We start from the raw sequence: 16,273 nt of genomic DNA, 5'->3' as shown, positions 1-16,273 counted from the left end.
AATGATAACCCGTGAAAATTCAACAGCCTTTATCGCTCCTCTATTTTTCTGTACAGGTGGCACAGGAGGAATGCAATGATGTTGGCGGTCATCAGAGTCAATCCTCTCTTTTCCAGTAGGAACTCCCAGACTGGATGAGCAGTGGTATGGAAGAGGGTCAGGAATCTAACAACTGTTGATCGTATCAGTGACATCAGATTAATGGCATGAGCAAGATGGCAACACACCCAAACAGAAAAACACCGATACCCCTCCAAAACTCTCCACCCAGCACTAAGATCATGATGGCTTTCATGATTCAGAGGCACAAAGGGCACCTGCAATGATGCTGCAGGAACTGGGAAGAAACTCATGCTGCTCCAAAGGAGGGAAAGATTTTTGAAACATTGAGGGCTTACACCACCACCTTGAGCTCACTTATGGTGGAATGGCCTTAAAAACCCCCATGTACCTCTATACTGAAGAGAGCAGAAATTTTCAGCACAAAAAGCTCACGAGGGGATGGAAAGCAGGACCAATAGAGCTGTGTTAATGACATTTTGTGAAGATTGGTACTGGAGATCTAAACTAACGCTTCCGAGGATGGGAGCTCAGACAAATATCAGCTGTGACAGAGGTCTCACTGATGGGCTGGGGAGTTTTCTGACAGGAAATGTTTGGTATTTCTTAGGCTGCGGATCAGTAGATGAAGTGTGACTTAAGCAATTCATGCTCTGAATCTGCTTCGGGATTTGCAGGTGGAAAAAAGAATTCATGAAGAACCAGGAATGCTAGGAACAAGCTTGCTAGAAGCCTCTGACTCATCATGCAGTTGGCAGAAACTGAAAAATGGGAAGACCTACTTCCCTCTAACAGCACCATCGAGGGAGAAAGCAGGTTTTCCTTTCCAGTCAAAGTGTGGACATACACAAATGTGACGCCATACACAAGTGTGCTGGTTTCAGGCAGGAAGGATCTGCTCTCCCATAGAGAGCTGGCTGCCTGCAGCGGCCCTGGGGGTGGTGGGATTTGGTTTTAGGCTTTTGGAGCTAGCAGATAGCTTTGCTGATAGCTCCTTTTGTTACTTCTCCGGAGAAGCTGCTTCTTTTGTTAGGCTGGTTGGGGGGTTGGTTTTTTTCTCTCTCCCTGCTCTAGGGCTCTGGGTTGTGGTTTTTTTCCTTTCTGCTTGGATTTTCCTTGATGTTTTGGAATCTGGCTGTGTCAGTCCACGGGTGGTGAGATCCTGTAACATATATTCTATTTTCTGTTATTTGAATTACTTAGTAATAGTAGTATTGTTTGTATCAATCTAAGTTTCATTTATATAATTAAATAGTTCTTATCTCAACTTTTACAAGCTTTCCTTGGTTCTTTTCCTCTGACCCCTTGGTTGGGAGATGATAGAACAACTGAGTGGTACTTAATTGGAGGTAAGGCTAAACCACGACAACAAATTATTATCAAGACACAACTAAACCTGGAACAGGTTGCCCAGAGAAGCTGTGGATGCCCCATCCCTGGAAGTGTCCAAGGCCAGGCTGGATGAGGCTTTGAGCAACCTGGTCTAGTGGAAGGTGTCCCTGCCCATGGCAGGGGGGTTGGAACTGGATGGTCTTTAAGGTCCCTTCCAACCCAAACCATCCTGTGATTCTCTGAAACCCTCATCTGTGATAACTTGTACACACTCTCAGCTCTGTGAAAGAAGGTATCTCTAGTCAGGCATGTCTCCAGTGATTTTGAAGTCACTTTCTTCTCAGTGCTCAGACAAAAGGAAACGTGTATATACTTCTGCAGACTATGAAGGCATATGGAAAATGTCTCACTCAGGAACAGTGGACTCAATCAATGCACTTACATACTATCACCTGCTGGGGGAAGAGTAACAGTGAGAGATTCTCTGTAAAAAAGGAGAACGTAGGTTCTGAGGCTGCAGCTTCCTCATTATTTAATGAACCATTACAACACATCTATGTAAGCCAATGTGACAGCTAGGGAAAAAAACCCTCTTTCTGTGCTACTCTCAGCATTATCATCAGTATGCGTATTTCCAAACACAACCCAAGTTTGACGCCTTGCTGTAAATCAGAAAGGCACAGTCTGAACACAGTGGGAACTACCTGCATTTATTTGTATTATATTCAACGATGGCTTTAACTTTTAAACCCCAGAAGAGTCTTTACTAATCTGTCTTTACTGGTCAAACAGCCAGACCTTCCCAGCCCACTTCATGTTCTCCTGAAGCCATTTTAGGGCAGATGAAAACTCCAAGCTGTAAACTTCTTCCAAATTAACATTCATTGTAATATGCTTAAGGAAAAGCTTTGGATCAGATAAATGAGCAGCCACGATCAGTCTCTCCACTGCCACTTGGTAGTCACCATTACTGTCAACCGTCTGGTCTTCACACCTGTAAGCAGATTTTCACAAATACAGAGTTACATACCAGACAGGCCTTGTGTCACCTCCCTGATGCCTTATACGAACGACGAGATTACAGAAACATTAAAAAAATGCTTTGTGTTCCCTTCACTTACAACAGGTGATGTTAATTTCTAGGCAAATTTTAGCTGATGATTCTGAAGAGTTAAAAAGTTAGAAGTTAGCTTTTTTAACGTATTTTACACTGATTAAAAGTAATAGGATTTGATGCCTGTGCAAAGCAGGTCTGCAGTATCGACAGCATGTTTAATGAAGAAATGCTTGACTCTGGGCTGGGAAATTCAGTAATGTGACCCATTTTACAAACTGGATATAGCAAGAATTCATGTACATGCTTGAATCCAAAAGGATTACTCATTTTTGGCATGTAATCACTTTTGAATAAGGATGTGCCTAATGACAGGCTGCATTTTTGCAAGAGCAGAACCTGCTCTTTAGGCAAAGAAGCAGAGGTACAATAGCATGCACATGAAAACAGATAAAAAACCCTCATCATTTATTAAAAGAACAAAATCAAGAGATGTATTCCTTGGGGAAGGTACAGGGGAAGGAAGACAGGTTACTCAAGTTTCAGATGCCCTTGTTCATCCTTCTAGTGGAAGGTGTCCCTGTCCATGGCAGGAACTAGACTAGATGGAACTAGATGATCTTTAAGGTCCCTTCCAACCCAAACCATTCTATGATTCTATGATTCTTAGCAGATTTAGCTTTTCTATGCAGTTTCACATTTTGACGCTTAGTCAGTCAATCTCAAAGCAAATGGGGTCTTGAAAAATCAATTATAAGTATAATCTAGTGACAGTGGTTGATGTTTTATGGACAAGAGGAAAAAGCTACAAAACACATTTTTATCTGAAGTCTCACAGAAAGGGAAAAAAACCCTAACAATTTAATATTGGGATATCCTCTGTAAAGAGAATCAAGTAAAATGGCTTCATGCACTTCCCAAAAAAACAGCCAAGAAATGTTGGTGCTGTTTTTTGAAAGGAGTAAATTCTGACTGTGCCCTTCTACTCCACTGCTTAAGCACAACACAAGAATCTAGGTACCAAGGTATCAAGTTATCCTGTTTTTGAAAATACAGCACACTCTTCGTATGCTAGACATTTCAGTTAGGGAACACAGCCCAAAAATCACTCTGTAACAGTTATTTTTCTGCTACACACATGTAAAAATAATAATAATAAAAAAATCCCAAGCACTTACTTTCTGTAACCAGTTTAGAAACAAGGATTAAAAGTAAGTTTTAAACCAAGCAATCTCTTTCTCAGCCAATGGGAAATAAGCTCTCTCATTAATTACGGGATGACATGGATAAATGCAATCAAAATGGTACGTATCTGACAACAAACCTTTTCAGTATTATCTGAAGAGTCTGACTAGTCGCCACTGGACTCTGAATATCACTGGCATTTGAAACAAGAAATATTTCAATGACCAGCAGCATCTCCACCTCAGACAGGTAAGATGGAATTATCAAAAGTTTGTGATATAAACTTTCGTGCAGTGGTGGGTAGCAACCCAGTGATAGAGCACCTGAGAGGAAATACAGAAATGTAAGGAATTAGGATTACCACTGTTGAACCCAGATATGCTTTCTCTGCTATGTGGCTAAGGATGTGAAAATAAAACCCACAAAAACCCTTAATGGATTTTACTATTTCACCTGTGAAATGGCCTGATTTGAGAACACAGCAAGTAGTATTCATTCATGATATTCACTGTTGTAAAATGTTATTTTTACCAATGAGTATCATCAGTGATGATTAAAAAGCTCTGTCAGAAATCCAGTGCGTAATAACTCAAGTACAATTTGGGACAGGTCAGACAGCAGCTTTATTAACTGTGATCACAGCGAGAGGAGATTAGAACTGCGTCTTCCCCTTTGCTCCCCTGTCCTCTGCCAAGTGATCCCAGAGACCCAACCTACACAGCATTCCAGAACGAACAAAAGAGGGGAGGAAAACCAACCATTTCAGTGTTAACAAAGTCAGGTGGCCACGCGGGGAGGGACAGACTCCCCGTGAATAACGTGACAACATGGAGAGATGGCTGTTGGTGGACCCTATCAGAGTGGCACACCTAGCATCTTAGTGCAGAAGTGGTGAGTTGAAAACAGTCACAGACTGTTAGCTTTTTGTTGAAAGGGATTTCCTTTTAATTAGGATAAACTTCTTAGCCGGACCTCTCAAATCTTAAATATTAATAATTTTACCACCACAGCTCTGAACAGAAGTATAATCTAATAATTCTAGATGAAAAAGTGAGGATGATGCACTTTTTAACCGCTTCAGGGTTCATATTTTTTAAATCCAGAAACTGAAATAAATTTTATCCGAATTGCATTTATTTCATGCCAGGTAGTATGCACTGATTCATATTTTCAACTGCCACTATTTCCCAATAAACAGTTTGGTTACAAATAAATTCCTGATAGTGACACAGAAAAGTACTGTTTTTACAAAGTACACTCTTGCCCATTTCTCCTCAACATACTGAGCTGTTATGAGCATCTATTATTTAAAGAACATAAGGGAAGGACATTGTTTAAGAAGCAACTTACTTTTGTAATAGGTCCTAGCTTTAGACCACAAAGACCTTCTTCCCAAAGCTGTGATTAATCCTCTAAGTAAAGAAAATTCAATAGCTATGTTTTTTGAAAGCATGAAGTCTACTGCAGAAGATGAGACCCCAAGGTTCTTGCTCTCAAAACAGGCACGTATCAGCTTATTAAAAAGGCAGCTGTACTCAGAAACATTTACAGTATCTGAAATGAAATGAAGACTATTAACTACTGAATTAAGTCAAATGCAAATCTAACGGAAGAATTCTCAAACAGTACCTAAAATCAGGACTCTTCCCTCTATCAGCAGAATGGAACAAGGTTGGGATACCCTATGATAATGCTTTATTCATCAAAAGTATTCTCATACAGTTAGTTCACTCATGTTGCGAAAGAGAAGCATTAAGGTCCAAGTAGTAATTTGCTACTCAAAAGCAAGAGGATCAGATGAAAATATTTTCACTTGTCCAAGCCTAAAAATACAATCTTTGCCTGATCTCTCAGACTTAAAATTTGCACCAATAAAAATCACCTTGATGCTTCAAAGTTCTGCTTCTGTTCTTACTATGAACTGTCCACTTCCTCTCAACTGTCCCCTCCTTGGCAGGACTGAGCAGCCTCGTATCCACCTCATGCCTCAAAGGACTAGAACCTGTTAGGATTCTCCAAGTAGATGGCATTCCAAGGAAGCTCTCCTAACATACCTAAATGCACACAGTGGCAGTAGGACTGAGACATACACGCAGGAATCAGCTGAGGTTTCCTCAGTGGAGCCTAAGTAACAGCCTGAAGTACACACCCCAAATTTGTCTGATAAATTAGGCCCAAAAGAACGCTCAGTTCTTGTCACAGAAGCCTGGGGTGGCTAGCTCAGTTACGGAAAAAACCTCAATTCGTTCTCTACCAACTTCAGGGGAATGCACCACCCCAGTGATATCCCTGTTTTATCTTATTGTACAGACTATGTATGAGCCTTCAAAATTTAGTGGGTCTTTCCTATTGCCCTGTGTAACTGAGCCAATTAGAAAAAGAGGGCAGGTAGATAAACTCGGTGTGTGTGGCAAGAGCTGTAGAGTACATTACATATTTTAACTGACACTACTGTCTTTGGAAAAAAAAAATGGGCCTGTCTACAACCATCTTACTTCTTCAACAAACTTCAGCTGGAAAACAAATGAAATACAGAATCACTTGTTAAATTTTCAGCTCTTAACACAGCACTTTCTTTGCTTACCACAATAGTCCTGGAAACCCGGTAAGTTCTGCAGAACTTCATATGCCTGCCTGTGTAAACTCTTCCCCAAGTATTTGTGCACTAGCGAATACATCAGATGATGTCGATCAAGGATGTCCACATCACCACAGGGCCACGCTGGTACATTTGTGGTCCACTTTGATACTATGGCAAACAAGAAATGCAGTGTTATTTCTGTGAACTGAAACTGCTGGACACTAACACTCTAGGCCATTAAGAATATACTGTAAACCATAGCAGAACACAAATTTCAGAATTTCACAGAAAAGACAGTTCTAGTTATTAATAATCCGTTCCTTATCACCAATACTTTTCAGTTGGACTCTCTGAACCTTTATATTCTAAATAACCCCTTTTATTAAATATCAGAGTAGTAAAATGGACTGTCAGTGGCACTTATATACATGCATATATATATATATATATGTATATATTCATGTACATTTATGGAACCGAATAGCCAATTTTAGATCCTCAATACTACTTTATAGAACACCTATTCTTGTTTATACTTCTGAGCTTCTTTTCAGCAGATCAGAATTCCAAAAAGCCAGGAGCTAAGTGTTATTTAACTGAAGAACATGGTACTATTCTAAAGCTGTTTTACTAAATGTGGATATGGTGAGGAGTTAAAACCACATTGCATTGACCCAAGCCTGAAAATTTTTTGACACTGAATGTCACTTGGCTCAAAGGAAATCTACATGGGGAAGGGTCACTTTCCAAACTGCACCCCTCCCTTATTATCGCAGGATTTTGAGTAGGATGGTAGACTACTGTGAGAACTTTTCTGAAAAAAAATTGGTATGAGTCATAATATTTCTTATACATATTCAGAAGACTACTAACCAGTAAGATGGATCACATTTTTGTTGTCCCAGTATTACGAACTTTATTTAATAACACAGACCAGCTTGTAACTTTTATCTGAAATCTGGCATAGAAGGAAACTGTTACATTTTAAGTCAAAACTCAGTTTTTTATAAGACAAGCTTACCTCTCAATACCCATGTCGCTCCATCCAAACTTCCAGTTTTAATAAAAATTTCTGCAGCTTTATTAACAATCTGACATCTTGATGCTAACCTCTCTGCACCTAAAATTCCTTTCAAGACTGTAAAATGTATCTGTAACTCATATAATTTATCCAAAACCTTCCTTCCCTAGCATAAGAGGGAGAAGGGAAAGGAGGAAGGTCAAAGAAAGCACCGATACTGGCGAAGAGAAGAGTATATTTAAACAAAATACAGTAGATTCAATACGGTGATACAGATTTATAGGCATCAGTTCAGTTATCCACACTGAGGTGGGGTGGGGAAGGAGTATAGTAAAATTTCTAATGAATAAGGGTTTCTTTGACTCTGTAGACAAAAACCCTCCCACAAGCCCATTAATAATTCCCAGCACACTATTCCCCGTAACATTATTTGTACCATATAATGCTCCTACACAGAATTTTTAATATACTTTGCAATTAATCTGTATTTCCTTACTGTACTGTATTAGTATTTTTACTCTTTTGATTCCATTCTGCAATACACAACCTATAAAACTCTAAAAAGATCATGCAGAGACTTTTCAAACCAAAATAATTACTCCAGCGTAAGCCAAACAAACCACCGATATTTGTACCCAGCAGGACAGTAAGCTGGAAAAAGTTGGGCCTATCTAGCCCACAGTGTAACAACCAACAACTTTATCTTCATATTCCAGGTTAATATTTAGACTGGTTTCCTACAGAAATTTCCTCTTAACAACTTTTTTGTTGGCCTTTTCAGTCAAAGATGGAAGAAAGGTAGCAGTCTCAAAGATAATTAAGATCTGACCAATCTCAAAAAGATGATGATCGAGTCAAGGTGGGATATCAAATAATGTCCCCAGTAAGGCAAGGACTGGCAGGATTCAGCACCTGTCCTGTCTGGCTGCACCTTGTTGGTCAAGAACATGAACAACACTCCAAACTAGACATGCTCCACCTCGTTTAGTGGGTGCACTGAAGAGGAGGTAGTATACTAACAATTGTAGGCATGCGTGTGCATGTATGCACTGTGGTGGGGGAACAAGGGTCATGGAGGTACAGGGAGAGGGAGGTTTAAGAGAAAGAGAAGTTGACAGAAAATGAAACATCGATTAAGGAGCTCATTTTTTAAAAATGTTTTACCCATAAGCACGTACATACAGTGCACTGACATAGGCTCAAAATCAAAGACTTTCAAAGGCCTGCAGGTATCTGCAGTGGTTTATCTCAGCATGACCCATAAAAGGATACTAACTACATCACTGCAGTTAACATTTAAGGTGTAAAGAACCCATTCAGCTGTAGATGTATGTGGCTGAGGGAAAAAATACCTACCAGACTCAGGTGGAACTTTGCCAGCAAAATAGAAACTTGAGATCTAAGTGCAACCCGAGGCAAAAATACAAAATTAAGGAGCATCTGCATCTATTCTAGCAAAAGGAAGGGCCACGACAAAGTGGGTCTTTATAAAGATGGAAAGAATGCAGCTGTAAGCACAAATGATCTAGAAGGGAAGAGCACCCAATTAAAAGGCAGCTGTGGAATGAGATCCTTAATTCCACAAGAACCTCTGACCAATCCTCTGAAGTAAGAAAACGTTGGGTAAAATAAATCATAGCAAAGTTCTTCAAGATAGGAAATAGATGAAATAGGAAGTGGATGAAAGAGTTGCCAAAGGAGCATTAATGCTGCAGCATTCGCTAGAGGTAAAATATCCAGAAGGTTGTCAAGCACTGCTTGAAGAGCTGTCTCCGTGGAAGACCTGTTTCAAATCTGGACGTTTTTTCAAAGCACATCTGTTTTATGAACTTTCCTTAGCTCTTGCAAAGAATATTCTCTTCAGGATTAGGAAGCATTCATATATTTTACCCCTGAGAGCCAACAAGCTTCAAAGCTGTGTGATTAAGAGGTTTGATGTTCATGAAGGGAAAGTGATCTGATAAGCACATCTAGGGCTTTAGGCAGTCCAACATGTTCATAAAATGGCACAGGGCATGTCCTAAATCCAAATTACTTTTGGGCACAGCAGGAAGAACAAATCCATCACTGTCTTATTTTCTGGACCACTTACTGGAAGAAACAAGAGACGGGATCAAGCAGACACTAGCCCATAACCACCGGATTAGGGACTTAACTGATACATGCAATGGAGTGAGGAGTGACAGTTCTAGTTCATCCCTGAAGCAGAGATCAATTTGGGATCTGCCAGTTCTGATAAAAATCAGAGCACAGCCTCCTTCACACTCCAACACAGTCAATGCAGACTGTCTACAAGGTTCTTTGAGAATCTTGGTGAGCAGCCTGTGGAGCGGTGGGTTTGATACCTAACAGAACATTCTCAAACAAGCAATGATGATCTGCTCCAGACATGGAAAAAAACCTCATAGTATCATGAGAACTGTCTACTGTTAGTAACTCCTGTTATGTAAGAGAAACACTACACACGCTTGACACCTTGCACCTCTGAAATTAGGATGTGAAGATGAACCTCCTTGCAATATCAGAGGTCCTACAACCCAAATATCAGGATTTCCCTTAAAATGGATCTGGAAAACAGCTAAAAATGCATGAAGACATTTCCCCAGAAACACAGAACGTATGCTGTCTTTCAAAGACGACAGCCCAAACTCAAGCTAAACTACACTCCCTGCTGAGCATGTAAGCACTGACCACTCCTCGACACCAAGAATTTGGACTACCTCTTCTATGGCCAGGACTATCTGAACTGCCGAGTTTTGCGGAACAGAAATGCTTTAGAAAGTTCTAATGCAGTACTGCAAAAATGCTAATGCTAAGACGTGCTCTCCTTCCCTTTACTCCTAAACAGTACAAGACTGTGCTGCAGCTTGATAAGGACCTGCTAAAGACCATTCAACTGAACAAGCTGATGCTGCAAAATTAATGATTCATCTAAACATGTATTGCCTCTAGATTAAGCACTTCTGTCAAGTTATCTCCTGGGACTTGGGCTGACCCTGGAAACAGCCTGAGCAGTGCCCAGGTTTTACATAACAGAATTGCTGAAGGTCATCCCTTAGAGAGAATAGTGAAAAAGACATTTGAATACTTTCATGCAGACTAAAAGGGTTCCCCACTGATGATTCACAAAAACACCCCAAGAGATAAGAGGGGACAAGGACAGTGTTTGCTTTTGTTCATAAAAATACATGCTGGAAATCATCTTGTATGGGATGAGGAACATCCTAGTACGGCACCATTATGAGTTGTAAGGATCAGGCCCATTAACACAGTTGCTGACCAAAATACACTCCAGAATCACTGGTGGTTTATATCAATTCTTATCTTGTCACCAGCCATCTTGCATTGTATAGAAGATCCAGGTTGGTATACACTGCTTCCTTCCAGAAAAGACAAATTTAACACTGAAATGGATCTTGCTGCAGTGAACTTAGGACCAACACTGCATGAGGCTCAAAGAGCATGAAACATCTAGTGAAAGGTCTAGTCTCTTAACCCTGGTCCAACAGAATATTTGATGGCAAAGAAAAGATGGTAAAGGGTATTTCTTTGTGAGGGCTGAGTCTTTGCCAGGTTCAGTGAACTCAGAACCCCAGACTCAATGGAAGAAAGGCACTCATCAACATTCTGAGGAATGCGCGGTTCACCAAGTGCAGTAGCAGCTTTGCTGTGCTTCTGTCTTCCTGGCTCTACCCATTCCATTTGAGGTCAGATTCGGAAACATCAGTGCAGGGAAAGGCCCACTCAAACTTCTGTAAATATTTCTTGAGTTGGGAGGTCTCAGAAAACAGCCGTATTGCCAGACAGAAGAAAGTGACGTTTCTGAGAAACAATCCCATCAGCACCTTGCCCCAGAACCTCACGAAGAGTTGCTTCCTCATCCAGATTCATCCTCAACTCAGGAAAGTCAAAAGCTGAACCTGAACAACCACGTTACTAGGTTGCAAGACAAAGTTACAACAGGCTCCACAAAAAGACTCCTGCTCAGGAGGAGCACAAAAGACTCCTGCACAATAAACTGCTTTGCTCCAGCTGGACAATGAAGATGGAGCAGGATGGCGGCAGGTGGCACATCCAGCCATTCAACTAGAGAAATGCAGTGTAACAACTAGAAAATAAACTAATCATTCTTTTTCTGCCAGTCAGGTTCCTACAGCCCAGTATACCTTTATCCACTGCTGTACTTTGTGATAAGAATACATTACACTTATCCCAGTCCTTCCAATGAAAGTTCTGTCTCCTTCCTTACACTGTATCTTTTTTAAGACTGGGGGGGGGGGAAAAAAAAAAAAAAAAAAAAAGAAAAAGTCACATGTAAAGGAAGTTTTAAAGAAGTAACAAACTTGTAAAACATGTTCATTGTGAAAATATTAAACATACTTTCTGAAATATTTGGCATTAAAAGTAGTAACTTCCTAATTCTTAACATCAGGAACAGGGTAAATAAGTATAGTTTTTACAGACACTGTATCACAGTAGTCGAATCCATCTGTAAGATCCCTGGACATGTAATGGCATAATTCAGCAACATCATTATTTGTAAAATAAGTTGTGCATTTTCTGGCACCATGAAGAAGTGTTGGCAATTACAGAACTGAGCAATCAGAAGTTTTTCCAACCATTTATACAACCACTTCGGAAGCACCGTTTATATGCCAGAGCACTGGTCTCCAAAGTGGGGTGTGAGCACAACAATCCACTTGGGTGTGGGAAGAAAGCATTCTTTGTACCATCTGTTTTATGTATGTTTTATAAAGTCCATAATATAGTAGTGCAGCACTACACGTGTATAATTTATAGCTAACGAAACAAACAAATCAAAACATTTTACTGATCGAGGTGCCTGTCAGTTTGGAGACCAACGCTCTAGGGAAGACAGACCAAGTCCCCAGCCCCACTAACACCTTCTGTGTCACCACTGGAAGCTGTCACAGCTGCTTTATAATATGAAATTCTGTGCTCAGTAAGGTCACATCACATCCCTGGAATAAATACTCATCATGTTTTAGTGTTAATACAGGTTGAAAAAGATCCGAGTCATCCATTATAAAACACGTTAACATCCCACCAACACTTCACTAAGCCTGAGTTTCCTGCAAACTTATTAAGAATGATACAGACACGTAAATAAAGGAGCATAGGCAGGAAAGGGGTAAGAAAGCCTGCCAGAACTATTAAAAAAACCCCTAGAAGGTGTTTTGTGGACCCAGCCCTTGCAGAAATTCTAGGTTCTTTAGAACCTGAAATAATTCTGAAAATCCAAATTAGTAAAAAAAGAGAGTACAAATGATATACGTAATGTAACCCTGTTCAATGTCCTTTGAAATATACAAATATATATCTAGCTGTTTTTACAGCTCTAAAGTTTATTTATGCTGATAAGAGCGTGACACTTCTCAGGACAAAGGCAAACGTATTTAAGTATTGTCATGTGAAGAGGACATTCTTATTAAAAGACCACCAACTTTGGTTTCTGCTCTTGATTTCACAAAGCTCAAATGTTCTTCTCTCAGAACATGTAGTTTGACTTTTAAGTGTAAGCACTGTGGCTTCTATTGAGCATTTCACCTCAAGAAATTCTGAATATTGTAAAATGTAAAATTAACTAATGTTCAGAAAACAGTATATGATTTTAGTTTTTTACCTCTTTTAAAAATTCTACAAACAGTAGGGAGTAATAGAAAGCATTTATTGCATCTTAATTTTACCTGCATCAGCAAAAGTACAAAAAGGAACTCCTGGCATGTGTGTCTCAGAATCTCTGGTTAGTATTTCAGCGATATATAAAGACAACTTCTGAAGATCACAAAAATTCTCACATCCAGCTCTTGCATTAATATACAAAGCTGCCAGCTTGGTCCAATCACGTTTTACCTTGCAATACTGCAAAGGTGGCAAAGGATAAACATAAGCAAACGTGCTTCCAGAACATATATTAAAATTCAAGAGATATACCTGGGGTAGACTTAAAGCGGGAAAAAAGATGTAGATGAAATGCTACTGCCAAGAGCTTCCACGCTCAATATGGCGCAGTTACACGCTGCCTAGCTTGCGTGGACTGTTAATCACTTTTGTCCCTCAAGAAATCAAAAATCTTTTCTCCATTTGTCATGACTCTAACTGGGGAAGCTCATAACTTTTACTCCTATTGAAGAACTGGCATTCATCCAGTATTTTACAAACTTTTTTTCCCCCCCCCCATGGTGCATGCCAAATTGCTGGTTATTTTCTAGACAAATTAGTCTTGCTTGCCAGATCACTTGATGACTTTGGTGTTAAAGGAGTAAAAACAATCAGTCCCGGTTCCTTCCTTCTTAAATTTTGGTCTCAGGATCTGTGCAGTAAGTGTGATAATACAGAAACTGTATTATAATTGTGCATAACAAGTGATCTGCCTTGAATATGAGAGGTGCAAGTGTCCAATTAAAGAAGTTTTAGTAATATTTTCTTATTCTTTAAAATACGTGCTTAGTGTTGCCAACTACAGCCTTTTACAATTGTGCCTTTTTATCCTAGATATGAATTCTATCTGCTAAATAATGTACTAAATATTATGTTGGTGAGGAATGATGCACCACTACCAGTAACAAGCAGAAAATATGTAAGGCATAGGAAATAATTGCTTAAAATTTTAAAATCCTTGAATTAGATGCAAAACCAAGATAAAGCTACAAGTATGTAAATTAAATTACTGATATCACAGGAAAACCAAGCACGTTTATCTTTCTCAAACATGGCTTTGCATAAAAATATTTTATCATAATTTCAATATACTTATTAATAAAGCCCACTCGTTTTAAATTATGTAGAAACTGCTATTTCTTGTAGGTTTAGAAGTCATGGTTTAAGCATTTGAAAAGGCTTCGAGAACGCACATACTGTACCTGAATTTCATCCACTACCAAGTTGAAGTAAAAAAGGCAGTTCTTTTCAAAATGTCTTCCCTGTACTCTTCCATATGAAAAAAAAATTAATACTTGATTTTAACAAATCCTGTTGAACTAAACTATGCATAAGCAGAAGGTGATTAACAAATTATCACATATGAACTAGAAACTGATCTTTCATCCTATTTACAACACACACTGCAATCTGGACACTGAAAACAGACACGAACAGTTCTGCTAAGGGAAGTCAGTATATGTATCATACAAATAATTGAACAGAGTTATTTTCACTGAAAATATTCCCTTGTCTCAGTCTCAGTATAAATGTAACTGAAAAGGTATGGGTAAGACTTGCAATCCATTAAGTAAATGCAGAGCTGTATTGTCTGACCTAAAGGGGAAACAAAAAAAAGTTAATTACATGAAAGACAGCACTATCCAGCCTCAAATACCCAGGAGCATAATGCTTTATTCTGATGCAGCCACTGAAACAATGGATACATCTACGCAGTGTGATGAAGTAGCACAGCTGCTCAGCCTTCATAGATACAGACTGATTCTCAGTTTGTGCTGAAAACACACACGTACTGAAGCAACTTGGAAGGGCCATTCCTTTGTGAATGAGATTCCCGATCTGAAAAACTATAAGAATTACCTCCAACGTGTGGTTAAGTTGTACTGGTAAAAAACTGAGATCCGTGGCTGGAAGGTACTCTATGTGAAAAGTATGAAAGGCAGCAAACAACTTCTACAGTGCTTTCACATGAAACCGTGACGGCTTGTTTACACCCAGGAGCTGCTGCATATTTGGTCTCCTCCGAGAATCAAAGTTGCCTTATGAATCGTAAGTTTAGTTTCTGAGCTTGTGTGTCCACATATGATGCAGATGATACAAAAACCCAAAGGACTGCAATCTTGTGCGAGCGATAGGAAGACATTAGCAGCTTTGGAACAGATTTGGGCTGTGATCGCACGTTTTGATCAGCATAATCCAGAAGTACTTAAAAATGACCCTTCTCCTTAGTTGTGTTGGCGCAAGTGTTCACGCAGTCGCACAGTAAATGAAACTAGAAAATACCTCAGATCATAACTTATCATATTATTGGCTAGAAGGGTTGTTTATTGCAGAAGTACTGTTTGTTTACACAGGCCTAACCCATACACTAAACCATGATGTTTCTAATTTGATTACAAGTTATATAAACTTGTAGCACAGCTGGGAAGAGATTGTACAACAGTGATCAATGTGGGAAAAAACCTAATCATAACTGTGGTCAGAATCTACGTTTTGACTTCACAATCCTTGACCTTTGAAGCATAGTAGATTGACAGCCCGTTGAAATACAACTAGTCATGATATGACAGTATTTTCATCCAACACACGACATTTGCATTTTCTCATTGTCTTTTAAAGTTTTTACCTAAATTTTTAAAAACAGAACCTGAAGAAGGAACTAGACAGATATAATTATAAACTAGCTCTTTAAAGACATACCTGGATTTTATGTTCAAAACAGTATTTATATCCTGACTGGAAGCTTGCAATTGGTGAAGGAACTTAATAATATAGTGAAAGTGTTCAAACTCAAGGCACATACCAGCATCAACGAGCTGTAATATCAAACAGGGGGAAGGAAAGTAAGCATACAAAAACTTGGGATCACATACGTATTTCCAGAGTTAAGTGGCAAACAACAGTGGGGAAAAACATGTCACAGTGAATCTTGGTCAAAAAAATAAGTGATAAATGGAAAGCCTTAGCGCAAATTCATCTAGTCACAATATAACTTAGAAAAATAGTACTGAAATAACACTGATGTGTTTGAGTTTTAAAACAGCAAAGGTATTTCAGAAATTCCAACAAGTAGCAGTAGTACAATTAAACTCATACCTTACAAAGGGTACTGATTAATGTAGGCACAGCGCCTCTTAAATTCAGAGAAGCCACATGCTGAAAAACTTTCAGAAGAACATCTACAGCTGGCTAATTCAGACAAAAAAAAAGCACAATCAGTTTTGCAACTCTGTTCAATTAAAAAGCTTCGATTTTTTGTAATAGGAACTTTTTGAATAGCTTTTTCCTCCCCTCCCCAAGATTTGAGTTTATTTTTACCCTGGAATTTATTACTACAAATTGCATAATACTCAGAAGA

At 39.2% G+C, this 16,273-nt stretch overlaps 1 protein-coding gene across 1 annotated transcript in view; it reads right to left on the bottom strand.

The window, feature by feature from the left end:
- Nucleotides 1–2,169: 2,169 nt before the first annotated feature.
- The window catches only part of TOPAZ1 (testis and ovary specific PAZ domain containing 1), a 37,535-nt gene continuing 23,431 nt past the window's right edge, over nt 2,170–16,273 (bottom strand). Inside the window, exons 9-17 of the mRNA XM_010147612.1 lie at nt 16,012–16,104; nt 15,616–15,731; nt 12,942–13,198; nt 11,400–11,500; nt 7,234–7,399; nt 6,216–6,380; nt 4,982–5,185; nt 3,771–3,954; nt 2,170–2,386 (exon numbers count right to left, since the gene is read on the bottom strand). Of these exons, the coding sequence (XP_010145914.1) occupies nt 2,170–2,386; nt 3,771–3,954; nt 4,982–5,185; nt 6,216–6,380; nt 7,234–7,399; nt 11,400–11,500; nt 12,942–13,198; nt 15,616–15,731; nt 16,012–16,104 (1,503 nt within the window). The remainder of the gene's footprint in view (nt 2,387–3,770; nt 3,955–4,981; nt 5,186–6,215; nt 6,381–7,233; nt 7,400–11,399; nt 11,501–12,941; nt 13,199–15,615; nt 15,732–16,011; nt 16,105–16,273) is intronic.

The sequence above is a fragment of the Eurypyga helias genome, unplaced genomic scaffold (assembly GCF_000690775.1).
Source record: "Eurypyga helias isolate BGI_N326 unplaced genomic scaffold, ASM69077v1 scaffold10902, whole genome shotgun sequence".
Classification (NCBI taxonomy): Eukaryota; Metazoa; Chordata; class Aves; order Eurypygiformes; family Eurypygidae; genus Eurypyga; species Eurypyga helias.
The sequence above is the reverse complement of the archived record's forward strand: the minus strand, read 5'-3'. Positions and strand labels throughout refer to the sequence as shown.